The sequence below is a fragment of the Helianthus annuus genome, chromosome 17, assembly GCF_002127325.2.
Source record: "Helianthus annuus cultivar XRQ/B chromosome 17, HanXRQr2.0-SUNRISE, whole genome shotgun sequence".
NCBI classification, from domain to species: Eukaryota; Viridiplantae; Streptophyta; class Magnoliopsida; order Asterales; family Asteraceae; genus Helianthus; species Helianthus annuus.
The window spans coordinates 46,568,368-46,582,378 of record NC_035449.2 but is presented as its reverse complement, the minus strand read 5'-3'; the positions used below and the strand labels follow the sequence as shown (position 1 = coordinate 46,582,378).

At 37.2% G+C, this 14,011-nt stretch overlaps 2 protein-coding genes and 1 long non-coding RNA gene across 4 annotated transcripts; 2 read left to right on the top strand and 1 right to left on the bottom strand.

The window, feature by feature from the left end:
* Nucleotides 1-3,424: 3,424 nt before the first annotated feature.
* Nucleotides 3,425-4,030, top strand: LOC110923573. The gene has a single exon (XM_022167648.2). The coding sequence runs from the start codon at nt 3,425-3,427 to the stop codon at nt 4,028-4,030; it is 606 nt and encodes a 201-aa protein (XP_022023340.1).
* Nucleotides 4,031-4,931: 901 nt separating this feature from the next.
* Nucleotides 4,932-6,047, top strand: LOC110924131 (glutathione S-transferase T3-like). The gene is made up of 2 exons (XM_022168165.1): nt 4,932-5,415; nt 5,500-6,047. The coding sequence occupies exons 1-2, from the start codon at nt 4,932-4,934 to the stop codon at nt 6,045-6,047; spliced, it is 1,032 nt and encodes a 343-aa protein (XP_022023857.1).
* A 1,929-nt stretch (nt 6,048-7,976) lies between these two features.
* Nucleotides 7,977-10,877, bottom strand: LOC110923302. 2 transcript variants are annotated; one of them, XR_004886984.1, is made up of 2 exons: nt 10,736-10,877; nt 7,977-9,950 (listed from the first exon to the last, which is right to left on the bottom strand). It is a non-coding gene; the product is annotated as an uncharacterized LOC110923302 (long non-coding RNA). The 2 variants fall into 2 exon arrangements; XR_004886985.1 differs by having other exon boundaries at nt 7,977-9,930; nt 10,736-10,870.
* Nucleotides 10,878-14,011: the final 3,134 nt, after the last annotated feature.

Genomic DNA, 14,011 nt, shown 5'->3' with positions numbered 1-14,011 from the left:
GCAGATCTTTGCTCGGCAGACCTTTGGATTTTGAATGTGGGCCAGTTTTGAATTTTAAAGTCTTTTAATATTAAGGTTTATGATTTAATAATGACATAAGAAAAGACTTGTTGGACAGCTTCTCCTGCTGACATATCAGTTATTTTTATGTTATTGGGATTTCTCCTTTTATAGAAAGTATAGATGGTCCTGTACCCCTGTTGCATCGGTTGAATATTCAGCACACCCATAATAATATCAGCACAAACCGGATGCAATCCAATTGAAGAAGAATAAAAGCAAAAGTTGCCCAATGAAAAACAACAAAATGATAATCTGGATGAAAATTCAATCTAGAATCACTTTGATTTTTGGCTTGAATATAGAAATTCCGTAAATATTATATATTGGCAAAGAAAAAAAAACACCTCTTATTGAGACTTATTAAATTATACCAAGTGCCAAACTCTAAATAGTTCCAACACTTTTTAGGTTCAAATTAAGTGGTTTCTATATGATCTTTTAATTTTATATATTTAAAGGTACTTTAAAGTAAAGAAGCAAAGAAAGAAAAATTGAGTTGACTAGATACGGTAAATACATTTCCCACATGCAACTTCCAGCTAGTGGAATAGAATCATCCATTAATAAAGGTAATAGTATCTGGACATCTCAAAAGCTTCTCTACATCCCTCAACACGAAACGTATATCTCAATACGTTTCTCATAAGGTTTAAAGCATTAAATGCGACACCAATAGGAAACGTATTGGACAATACGATTCCTACCTGTACGATGAATCTAGACATGCTCTGACACGCAGGTAGTTCAGAACTGAAAAGTGACCCCAATAGGAAGCGTATGGGGAAATACGATTTCCACAGGTCTGAAAAGGTCTGGGAGTCGTATAGGAAGCGTATAGGGCAATACGGTTCCATGTCAGTAAAGTATAGAAAGTGTATAGGGCAATACGGTTCCCCTGTATGTAAAGTATAGGAAGCGTATAGGGCAATACGGCTCTCCTGGTCCCCTAACCTGTTACTGAGCTTATCCATAATACTATGTGATATGGTACCGATTCAAAACTTTTGACGGTACCGTGTCATACCGGTACCGACTAAATATACGTAATTCTATTGATTCATCAATATTCAAAACATTTTCAGAATCAGAACACAACGAATAGAATAGCGATTTGATTAATACGAGTCCTAATTTTCGGTAATAAATAATGTAATCGTTTCTAGACTGAGTAGTTTGATTTCAAAATAATGATGATTTTGCCCCCGTGTTGAACGCCATATTATTAAAAGTTATGTTTAATTAAAAAACGTCACCGTGAAAATCCAAGACATTAAAAAACTAATCCAACTCACCAGAAGTCTTCATTTCTATGGAAGATAATTTGTCTTTTTACTATTTCTGTACACATGAAGAGTTGCTTTAGCATGGGCTTCGCGGCCCGTGGCAAGAGTTGCGAGCACGTAACGAAGGCCGATCTTTTCTATCTCTATTGTTTATTTACTGGCCGTCTGTGCACCCTCCATCTCTGCCTGGTGGATTATTTTGTCACACGCGGCAAAAAGCAGCGTCATGGCAGTATTTATAGAGGATCGTTTATCGGCCAGATTGCCTAGAGTGTTGGTCGGTACTTTGGTTGGGTCGAGGATAGGTATCCACCGCTGGCTCCCTGCAAATATTTGGACATGAGATCGATGACAGGGATGAAAGTGGTGTCAAACATTCCTAAAGTTAGTTATAGGTCTGATTGGGCGAACCGTCAGGCTTGGGCATGGCAGCCATTGGTACATTAACCGCTTTTGGTGGCTGAGGAGGTTCAGATGGTTTAGCAAGAAGGCGGGCAGGATGATGTTGAGGTCCTGCCTCAGCATGAACAGGGGGATCATCAACATCCATAGAGAGTTTATCGTGCGGTTAGGTTGCCTCTGTCCGACTTTTCCATGCAGGTATGTTATTTTGTTTTTATTTCATTTTCTACGAACAATTTTAATGTTATGTAATGAGTATTTTGTTTAAGTTTTTTTATAGGCTCCAGGAACGTTTTATACGCGGCACAGCTCGCCGCCCTCTACTAGGCGTGACCCGAACTTTAGGGAGGAGGAGCTCGCTAAGTCTGATGAGGACTGATGACAATAGTGGTTTATGTTATTTTTATATGATGCAGTACTATATGAACAATTGAATTTTTATGTTTTGATGTATAAACAATTTAATTTTTAGTATTTGTAATATTTTTTTTTTTAATTTGGATATGTTTGTTTTGATAAGTTATAAGGGTATAAGGAGTGGTTAGACACTTGAGAGTGGCAAACTAAAAAATCAACCAATGAGAGTGTGTCATGTCAAAATAGTAAACTATGCTCAAAAGTGTTGGCAATGGTTAGACACTTGGTGAAGTGGTAAACTGTTTAAAAAAAAGAAAAATGTGTGATTGGTTGAGATTGGAATGGACCCTACCCCACACTACCCTCTCTCTCTCTCTCTCATACCCTCCCTTCACCACTTCGGCAAGCCTACACCGATTTGGCAAACTTTTGAGTGGCCAACTATGTTGGCGGTGGTGTTACCAATTGGCAAACTAAGTTTGCCACACTTTGTCTCACCCCACTCCGTATATTCTAATGTATGGATACGCTTAGTTTGTTTGGATTGCTTAATTCACTACGTCTTTATAAAATTTATATCAATAAAACCGACATCATTTTATAACAAAAAAAAAACTTAATTAATTTTAAAAAATAAAGTTCAAAAAGATACTATGTACTATATGTTGCTCTTGAAAAAAAAATTCTCCCAGGAAACGTATGATCCTATATAATTTTCCTGTCTCTTGAAAAACAAAATTCCTCCAGGGGAAACGTATCGTTGTTGATATTATTAAGAGTTAAATGCTATTTTAGGCCTTATGGTTTGAGTCATTTTACCAGTTTAGTCCAAAGGTTTCATTTTTCTCCTGTGGGTCCAAAAAGGTTTAATCGTTGCCATTTTAGTCCACTGGGTTAATTTAATCTATTTTTCTGTTAACCAGAAGGGTAATTTGGTCATTTTATATGTATTTATGTTAACAAGAAAGGCAATTCGGCCATATAAAATGACCGAATCGCCCTCCTCGTTAACAGAAATAATGAATGAAGTTAACCCAGTGGACTAAAATGGCAACAGTGAAACCTTTTTGAACCCACAGTTAAAAAATGAAACATTTGGACTAAACTGATAAAATAAACAAATACTAAAATGGCATTTAACTCTATTATTAATCTTACGCATGACATAAGGAATTACATCATAGATAATATAATAATGAGAAAAAAACACACACACGCTCAGCCACTTATAAATACCCTCTTATACCAAATCAACTCTCATCCGCACCTGTATTTTATTCATTAAAAAACCAAACATCTTCCTACCAATTTTCATAAAAATGCAACAACATCAGATAATCGAAGATCCTGGATTCGCTCCAAGCTTCAGCTATTACTCTTCCTACAATAAAACATCTAGAGCGGTCGCCAAAGTGATCCGCGAAGAAGAGGCAGCTCGAGCTAACAAAAACGGGCACCTTGATGGCCAAGATTTCGAGTTCTCGTTAGTGTTAAGCGATGAAGAGAGCAATTCACGAGGTTGGAGTGTTTTCAAGCATGATATTCTGGTAAACGATCATCAAATTCCGAGTTCATTAGAGGATTCTTCTTCGTACTCGTCATCAGAAGCCGATGAAATGGAAAGTCCAAGTTCTAGAATTAAATGTAAGAAGAGTAGTTCTACCGGGTCTGGATTGAAAAGGGGGATATTGCGGTTTTTGCTGAAGCGGAGCAACAGCGAATGTAAAGGGGATAGTTTCAAACAAAAACGGAATTCAGGTGAGGTAACGAAAGTCGGGGAGAGGTGGAAGGCGCAAACGCCGGTTCACGAACAATTTTACGTGCAAAGAAGAGCGGAAAATGAAGTCGGAAAGAGGAAGTCGTATCTACCTTATAGAAAGGATCTTGTAGGATTGTTTGCAGGGAAAAAAATATTTCCCTTTTAATTAAGATTATGAAACACAAGTTTTGTTTTGTTGTTTCATGTAACCTTTCAAACTGTAAATAAATATCTTTGAATGAATTTCTTATCATTCTTTATCTTAAACGATCAACGAGCTTTTTATCTTCTCTAGAACGGAATCCAGACTTCATGATTAAATATACATTACATTGATTAAATAAAAATAAAAGTATTTTAATCTCCTTTGCCCATTTCTTAGAGCACCCGTAGTGGGGTGTTTTTATTAAAAAAAATTGAAAAAAAAAAAAAACGCCCGGAAACGCCCCCACCCCCATTACGGTAGGCGTTATTTAAAAAAAATCAAAAATTGAACTTTCGCGTTTTAATAATAACGCTAATATGCAAAGCAAATGGCCAATGGGAGTGTTTGCTTTTTCTTTTGCATGTGTCCAAGGTTTGACTATCCAATCACCAATTGTTTGCTTTTTTTTTTGTTGTTTTTTTTAATGATTGGAAGGGACATTATTAGGCATTATTCCCACTACGCCACTTTTGCAATAACGCCCCATGCTGACTGCGATGACACGTGTCGGATAATGCCCCATGGTGGGGGGCATTATTTTTCTTAACCACTACGGGTGGTCTTATACCAACGAATAACACTGGAGGGTATGGAGGCCGGCCTTGGCCCGGCGAGACCTGGTGCCGCACCCTCACACCGCCCACCATAGGAACGTTCCGGCTTCTCCGTCGCTTGGAAGACGTGCTCGACGGGCCCATTTTCAAAAAAACTAGCCGTTTGTAACAGCTATTTTATTAAAAAAAAACTTTTTTCACTTTAAATAAATACCCCTTCTCTCATCCATTTTTATATCCAAAATCTCAATACTTCTCCCTTCTCTCATCCATTTTTATAAAAAAAACTCCATCTTTTTTATAAAATCATGAATCCATTCAACCCGAACAATCCCAACCCGAACAATCCCAACCCAAACCAAGCTAACTTTTTTTCGACTCCCGCTTACACTCCGACTATCGATCCTTCATGGGTGTCTCCGCAATTTACGTTTTCGGGTTTCCAACAATCACCCAACGCCTTCAAACAAATGTCTCAAGTTCAACAAATGCAACATTACCAAGCACTCCAACAAATGATGCAACGCAACTCGTTTGAATCTCTAGCGCAATTCCAATCGCAACCGCCAACATCCCAATCGCAACCCCCGGTTCCACTTGACGATGATGAAGAAGTCGTCCCCAAATCGCCACCTCAAAATCTCAAGCGCAAAAAAAAAAACAAGGGGAAGGCGGTTGAAACGGTAGTCGAAACCAAAGGCGGTTCGAAACGAAAGGCGAGACCTTGGACAAAACTAGAGGAGGAGGCGCTAGCAATTGCGTTTGTTAAGTCCTCAACTTGCCCGATTGTCGGTATGAACCAAAGTTTATTTTTTTAATTTAAATTTAAAAAGATTTATTTTTTATTATTACTAATGCATTTTTTTTTAAATTTAGGGAACAACCAAACGGGTACCAGTTTTTGGAAGGCGATAACGGAAAGATTTAACGGGATTATGGAGCAAGGCCCGATGCGTGATATCGATTCCGTCTCTGGCAAGTGGCGTAAAATGAGCAAGGCCATCAACACCTTTAGCGGGTTTTATAACCAAATTTACACTAATCCTCCTAGTGGGAGTAACGACGAGGACATTCTCAACCTTGCTTTGGCTAAATGGGACTCTAAAAATTCAACGCCTTTCCAACACCTCCGAGCATGGAACGTTTTAAAGAAAGAAAATAAATGGAGGCCGGTTCCAAATGAGGCCGCAACCGCCAAACGGAGTAAAACTTCCGAGTCCGGAAGTTATAGTGCGGGAAGCTCCATCGCTCGTTGTCAAATCGACATAAACGACCACCCGAAATTTGACGAGGAGGTGTTGCCCGTTCACGAGTCGGAACGTCCCCCGGAAGGGACAAACCAAAAAAAGAGGCGGCCGAAAAGAGAAGAGGGGGCGGCTCGAGCCAAACATCTTCCGGGGTGGGTTCCAAAATGGACGAGTTGATATCCGAAGTTCGTTCGTTCAAAGAGCTCATGGCGGAAAAATATAGTTATAAGAAAACCTTGTCGGCCGACTATGCTTGAGCGGAGGATTTTAGGATTATGAAGTTGGATCTCGACTCGGTTCCGGAGGATGAACGCGAGGTTTACCGGAGGATGAAAGAGGAAGTTAAGAAAAAATGGACGTCGTAGGTTGTTTCGTATTCTTTTAGTCGTATCGTTATTTTTTTTCGCTTTTATATTTTCCGTTTCTAGGATTAGTAATTTTAATTTTTAGGAAATGTAATTTTTTTATGTTATGAAATGGATTTAATTATGTTGTTTTATGTTTTAATTTTATTTAATTTTTAAGAAGTTTTTATCAAGTTAATAAAAAAAAAGTTAAAAAATTATAACATAATTGTGTGGGGTATGCCCATCCTCTATCACCTTCAAAATGCTAGGAGGGCCATCCCATAGAGGATGGTGACGTGGAATCTTACGTGGCAGCACATCCTCATGAGGATGACCCTTACCATACCCTCCGATCTAAACTTCGCGATAACATAATAATTTTTAGGTATTTTTTTTAAATGATAGAATTAATGTAAACAAATGCATGCAAATAATTTCAATAAACGTGTATATGCCATTCCCTGCTCCTTGGTGGTTGACGGTTGCGGTTCGAATTTCAATAATAAAGTCTTCTTGATGTTAAAAAAATCTAACAAGTATCAATGTATCATTAATGTTTACCTCAATTAATGCTAACTCTTTTAGGGTGAACGGTGTGGTAGGTAAAGTCAGTCGGTAAATATCTATACCGAATAGGTAAACCAATGCCATCAACCAGTTTACCGAACAAGGGGGAGCAATGCGGTGAACCTTCATCGATTTGGTGAGAGGGAGGGAGGGAGGGGGGGGGGGGGAGATGGGTGTGTGGTGGGGTCCATTACTTCTCAACCAATCACACATTTTTCCTTAAAAAAAATAGTTTACCTAAACCCTATTAGGGTAAACCACTGTCAACGTTTTTGAGCATTAGGTAACTTATTTAGATGAATTGACATGGCAATGTGTGATTGGATGAATTAGGAATTTACCTAATTGGAATAGGTAACCACTCCCTTCACCATTATATAATGGATGGCTATTGGATTGTGTGATAATATTGGAAGCAATAAAGTGTTTTGAAAGCAAATTTAAAGAACCACTCTTAGGTTATAGCCTAGTGGTTAAGATTATCTCTTGGCTGGGAGACCAATGTTCAGTCCTTGGGAGGTGTAAGTATTTAAGGGGAATAATTTGTCATTCAAAAAAAAAATTAAAGAACCACTACTGACCCGACCGAGTGTTGTATGCATTCTTTATCAAGATTGTCTAATGAAGAGGCTGATTGCCTTGTTCAACTGTTTTCTTTAATCGAAATAAAGGAAGCTATTTAGGAGTGCAACTCAGATTAAGCACCAAAACTGGATGGGTACAATTTCGGGTTTATAAACATTTTTGGGACGTCTTGAAGGATGATTTTATAAATATCTTTGATAAATTCCATGCAGACGGGTAGATTAGTAAAGGCTTTGGTTCATTTTTTTGGCGCTTAATCCTAAAGTTAAAGACGGGCTATGTTTCAGCAACTACCGCCCTATTAGCTTAATAATAGGGTGTGTCTCTAAAACTAAATCCATGGTGCTTACTAGGCGTATTAAAACTATGATGGATGGATCTTCCTTTCTAGTCGCAATATGTTGGACAGTCCGCTGATTCTAAATGAGCTGATTTCTTGGGTTCGAAAGGAAAGACGTTTATTCTCAAGGTTGATATTGAAAAAGCGTATGATAATATCAGCTTGGAGTATATTGATTTAGTTCTCTCTCAGATGGGTTTTCCAGGTTTATGGCGTACATGGGTGAGGAGTATTTGTGTAACGCCCAAATTTTTGAAAGACTTTTAATTTAAATTAAATGCGGAAACTAGGTCCCAAATTTTTTTTATATCATTGTATAAACTTATTTTCATGAGTATACGTCATCAACATTATCTTTTATAAAAAATATAATCTAATAACCTTACGTTCGTTAATCAATTACTACACAAAATGACATCTCATCTCCATGATGTGATATTCGTAGTCCGTCCCAAGCACTTAATCTTCAAATCCAAAGCCTTCAACGATACTTATCCACAGCATTACCTAAGGTATTACAAAACCTTAAGTTAGTTGTATAACATCTAGGAAACATGGCAAAAGGTTTGCATCAAAATAAGTTTTAACACGACAAAAATGGATAGGAGAAGACAAATACGGCGTAGGCTACACCAGCCATGGCATAACCTACACCCACATGCACTTTGGCGTAAACCACAACATATCACATAAGGGTGAGAGGGGCACTCCCCTCTTAGGGGAGTCCCCTCTCTTACACACACCCAATCAGGTTATGCCACGTCAACTCCCCTCTTAAACTCCCCTCATACCCTCAATTTGATGGCATCACTCCACTCACACAATTATTTTTTTATAAAAAAAAGGAAAAAATATGATTGGTGGAGTTTGGATGGTGGCAGCACTCAAACCAATCACCCCCTCTCTCTCTCCTCTCTCTCTCTCAATCGGTGGATACACACCGAGAATGCTCACCGAATTCGGTCCCCGCGTTGATGGCGCCTGTGTTCCCGAGCGGGGACTTGGGTCACCGGTAGGGGTCACCGAGAGTGCCCCGTATACCCTAAGGTATTTGGCGTAAGCTTCCACAACATGCATAGTCTATCTTGGGAGGGACATAGGCAACCACCTTCAGCATCAATTTACCATCATTAAACTCATTCGATTTGTTTCGATCCATGCAACCTGCTAACATATCTAAATTTGATCCTTGACATAATAAAGATCATTAGTAAATGTACCCAATCTATTTGCCATAAACCAAATCCCTGAGATCACACATTTCATTTATAAAATCATAACGGGTCAAAATTTCAATATTCACCGTGTTGTAACATTTTAATCAAGTCCCATTTACTTATTAGATTTCGTTCTCATCTAAGTATCATATTATTAACGTAAATCACAAACTAAAACTATAAAGGCTACTTATTCACCCTCTTGACCTGTTACCATTTGGTTAGTGATGTATAAACTTTTGACCCGTTACAACGTTTTTTAAACATAATGTTGTCAACGACTATTTTATGAAGAAAACACCATCAAAACCACATCAAAGAATTTCAGCAAAATCTACAAAAATTACATAAAATCATTTATAATGTTATCCAACTTCTCAACAAAAATCATGCCAAAACAAGATGGTTAAGGCCCCGAAATAACCTCTGCAAGTAGGCTGACCTGGTTGTTGTCAACCTATATTTTGTCGACAAAACACCCACAAAACCACATCAAACATTTTCAGAAAAATCTACAAAAATTACATAAAATCATTTGTAATATTATTTAACTTCTGACCAAAAATCATGCCAAAACGAGACTGTTAAGGCCCTAGACAAACCTCTGCAAGTAGGCTGACCTGGTTTGGACAGCATATGTAAATCAGTTTTAAAGATTGTTATAGGTCCTTAATTAAGCCCATTTAACTTAAAATCTTATTTAGAACCTAAACACGTGTTTCGGGAATGTTGAGACTGTATGTCATGTTGTAATGAAACCGTTTAATGCCCGAACTAACTCTCGATCTGTAAATGTGCACTCTAGACAACAACAAAATCTTCAACCCAAATTAATCTCAACAAACCTTATAAGAATATATGTACAAACGAATTTTACTATAATATAACGACATATAATAGTTAAGTCCCATATATGAGGTATGGATGACTTACCTCATAGCTCGTCACCTTGTAGGTCTTAACTCGTTAATCATGTCTTCAAGTTCCATAAAACATTCGTATCCCTTGTTATCAATCAAGAGTCCTATGCATTATCCGTTTTGTATTCATACAAGTCAATTACATATATTAACATCTATAATAACCCATTTGCCTCTAAACTTGATTAGGCTCATTTAGGTATCCATCATATTCAACATAAAAAGATGAATATCATATACCACTTATTTTGACCCGATACCTCTTTTCTTACTTTGTATCCATATATAGCCAATTATTTTGTTACAAATTAAACTATAACATGTATAAAAGTTTAAGATCATTCAATATAATGATTTTAGGCTAAGAGATATCAAAAGCATAATCAAATCTACCAAAAGGTTAGTTGAGGCTTTTAATCAAACACTTGGTGGCGTTCAGAATATTACTAACCTGAGATCAATAGAATTTCAACAACTTGATAAACAAGTTAATAATTAAATCACTCATAACCAGCATGTCGGACCCAACATAACACTAAAATCATCAAATCTCAGTTTAGGTAAAAATCCCCAATTAGTATAAGAACCCTAAAAAAACTAAAGTCATAAATTCCTCAAATCAACATGTTATAACTCATCACGATTTTGATTCAAGATGTAATTCACAACAACAAGCTAAAACATATTATTTGTAGACTCTAACATACATGCATCATGAAAACACAACATACTCAACAAAGATGAGGATTCTTGTAAAATTCATCACCTTTTGTGCATAACTATAGCATTACTACATTACACTAACAAGGATTCCCAACATTTCAGCCCTTACATCAAAAGCATGCTATTTTTCACAAGAACGAGTAGTGTGGATCAAATTCATGCTTACCAAAGGGTCTTGATCTTGTACAGTGTTGATTAAAGCCTCCAATTCCTTATTTGCTTCTCTAATTTTGGTTGAAAAGAATCATAATGATCCAAGTCAGCCTTAAACGATCTCCATGATCATTTCTTTCTTTTCCCCAATGTAAAAATACGTGGATGTTAGTTTAGGTCACCACCTCATTTAGTTAGTTTGTCTAAATGGCACCTTTAGCCCCTCTAATTATTATTTTATAGTATTTTAAACTTAAACTTTAGTTATTCATGTTTATAACACCCAAGGTTACAGAAATTAGGCCAACATTTAAAAAAAATAGCATATCGAAAATATTTATTAAAATTTGTAACATACAAAAATTCAGGATGTTACAATTTGAAGTCGGCAAGAACCTCGGTACTCGTAAACGGATGTCCGGCCCAGGAGTTCCAATGTGAAAGGGGAGTGAGATAAAGGGATCCTCTTTCACCATGATGTGCTAAAAGTAGTTTAATTAAAACAACTAAAATTACCCTAAATCTAGACTCAAAGTAATACTCTAGACTCTCTAAAGCTCGACTAAACTACTAACCGGCAAGCGAACTGATCGACTCTAGTAAAGCTAAGTAAGTCCGGATATCGAACCCACGAGACTCGATTAAACTACGCTAAGGACTCTATCTAGACTAGGACTGACAAGGACATGACTAATTGTTTATTTGATTGGGGGGTTTGCTAAAAATCCTAAAATTGCAATTAAAATTAAACTAATTAACTAAATTAACTAGACACGAATTTGGACGAGGGTTTTAACTCAGTGGTGATGAAGACTACCTAGGCTAGAATCCTATTTAACTAGGAATGGATTTCTATTCGAAATTAAAGTGGTATGGAACCGAGATCTTTGTGTGCTAAACCCTAAGAAATCCCTACTAAGACCTCCCGACCCTTCTCAGGAAGAAACCTGTGAGGCTCTACAGAGCTGTTTTGACTACCGGTTGGTTAGACTTCCTCTCAGTTCTCTAACTTCTTTAAAAGTGCCTTAATCTGACAATCTACCTCTCAGCGCGAAAGTCTAAGGCAACAATGGATTTTAATTTAGTTTAATAGACACGAATAAGATTAGGGAACTAAGACCGATTTCTCTCAAAACCTAATCCTAGCTATATATCAAACCGAGACCTATTAATAACCTCGAGCCTCTCAGCGACAAGATTAGCAGAAATTGAGTTCTAGAAATATTTTATTTACCGTTTCTAGGGCTATTGGCCAATTCACCCAAAGACTACCCGAACCCACAAAGACTCGAACAATCAACACAAACCTATCCTATGAAAGACATTCACCAAGGGTCATGTGAAACGAATAAACAATCAATAATCAAAACTCGATACGCATATACACTAAGTTAAAAATTCCAAAGTTCTTTACTTTTTTAAGAAAAATCCATACACACGATAATAAACGAATAAAAATCCAAACTTTATTAAATATTCATTTTAACCTAGGTAGTTTTGGGCTTTTAGCCGAAGATCATAACAAATAAAGTCTCAATAAACATGTTCAAATCAGAATTCATCAAGCAAGTATTGAAAGCACAAGAAACAAGAGAAAGAACGGGAAGATAAAACCCGAATTCTTCACTTCCGAATGCTCCAAACTCCTACAAGATGATTCCTAGCCTTCAAGAACTCCAAAACCTTGCAAACAAGCTCTGAGATTCGCCAAAGATGTCCAGATTTCGTAAGTTATGCGGCTGTGGATAGGGGTGTTCAAAACCGGATATCCGAAAATTCGGATATCCGAATTTCGGATATCCGAAATTTTCGGATACCAGATTTCACTATCCGAATCCGTATCCGAAATTTCGGATATCCGAAATTCGGATATCCGAAATTTCGGATACGGATTCGGATAGTGAATCGGATATCCGAAAATCCAACTTTTTATTTAATATTTATTTTTTTATTATTTTTTTTCATATTCGGAAGCGGATATTTTGGATAGTTTCGGATATCCGAATATAAGTTTTGGATATTTTCGGATATTTTTCGGATATTTTTCGGATATTTTCGGATACTTCGGATATTTTCGGATATTCGGATATCCGAAAAAAATGAATATTAAATTTTCGGATATTTCGGATATCCGAAATATCCGAAATTTTGAAAATCAGTATCCGAATCCGAATCCGAATCCGAAAAATTCGGATATCCGAATTTCGGATATCCGAAATTTCGGATATCCGATTTTTCGGATATTTCGGATTCGGATATCGGATATTTCGGATCGGATTTTCGGATACGGATAGTTTTGAACACCCCTAGCTGTGGATGTTTAGAATCATTATATAGCTTTTCAAACACTAGTCGTTGCTATTTTATAGAAGTCGGTGACAATTATCACGTTCTCGCGGCCCGCGAGACAGATAGAAGAGAGGGTTGCGGCCCGCGACTCGCTATGTTCCAGAAATCAATTAATCCTCTCTCGCTGGTCGCGAGAGAGGTGGAGCTGTGGGTCACGCCCCGCCAGAGAAACTCCAGTGTAGTTTTTCGTTGCCATTTCGACCTTTAACTTTCCTACTTCATCCCGGTACTTGGTATCTTCTCATTTTACCTCATTTTTCGCACTTTTCAACTATAATATCAACCAAGACCTGCAAAACATGAATAAAATCAAAGTATGTACATTCTATGGAAAACCAACACTAAAACTAACGAAAACTGTACAAACTCTACACGATAATTATTTGTATTTTGCAATACATCACACCATTTATATTCATCCTCATAATGGAGGCGCTTACCGGATTTATTAAAAAAACAGAGTTGGTGGGTTTTATTAATGGTATTAAGTTGCCAAATAATGGTACATGTCTCTCACATTTGATGTATGTGGACGATATTGTATTTACGAGGGAAATGGGTGTAGACAATCTTAAAAATATCTTTAGATTAATGAGGTGTTTTAACCTCATTTTGGGCTTGAAGTTTAATCTTATGAAGACGAGCTTATTTGGGACTGGGGTCGAAGACTTTAGGGTGGAAAATGCAGCATCGGTTCTAAACGTTAGAGTTTGAGAGTTCCCTTGCAAATATCTTGGATTATTACTTGGGGCAAACATGAATTTGGCTTGGAAATATTAGGCTTGTGTGATTGCTACGATTTAAACAAATTTATCAAAATGGAAGGCGAAAACATTGCCAATTGGAGGTCGAACAACTTTGTTGATGTTGGTTTTGGATAGTCTTCTGCCTCGAAAATGCGTATTGGAAATCTTGGAAGGGCTTCGTAGAAGGTTTTTTG

What these genes read in the sequence shown, in the direction of transcription:
- LOC110924131 (XM_022168165.1), top strand. Translation starts at nt 4,932, where the DNA reads ATGAATCCATTCAACCCGAACAATCCCAACCCGAACAATCCCAACCCA. An exon ending in CTCAACTTGCCCGATTGTCG is followed by an intron (nt 5,416 to 5,499) that starts GTATGAACCAAA and finishes TTTTAAATTTAG; the next exon opens with GGAACAACCAAACGGGTACC.
- LOC110923573 (XM_022167648.2), top strand. Translation starts at nt 3,425, where the DNA reads ATGCAACAACATCAGATAATCGAAGATCCTGGATTCGCTCCAAGCTTC.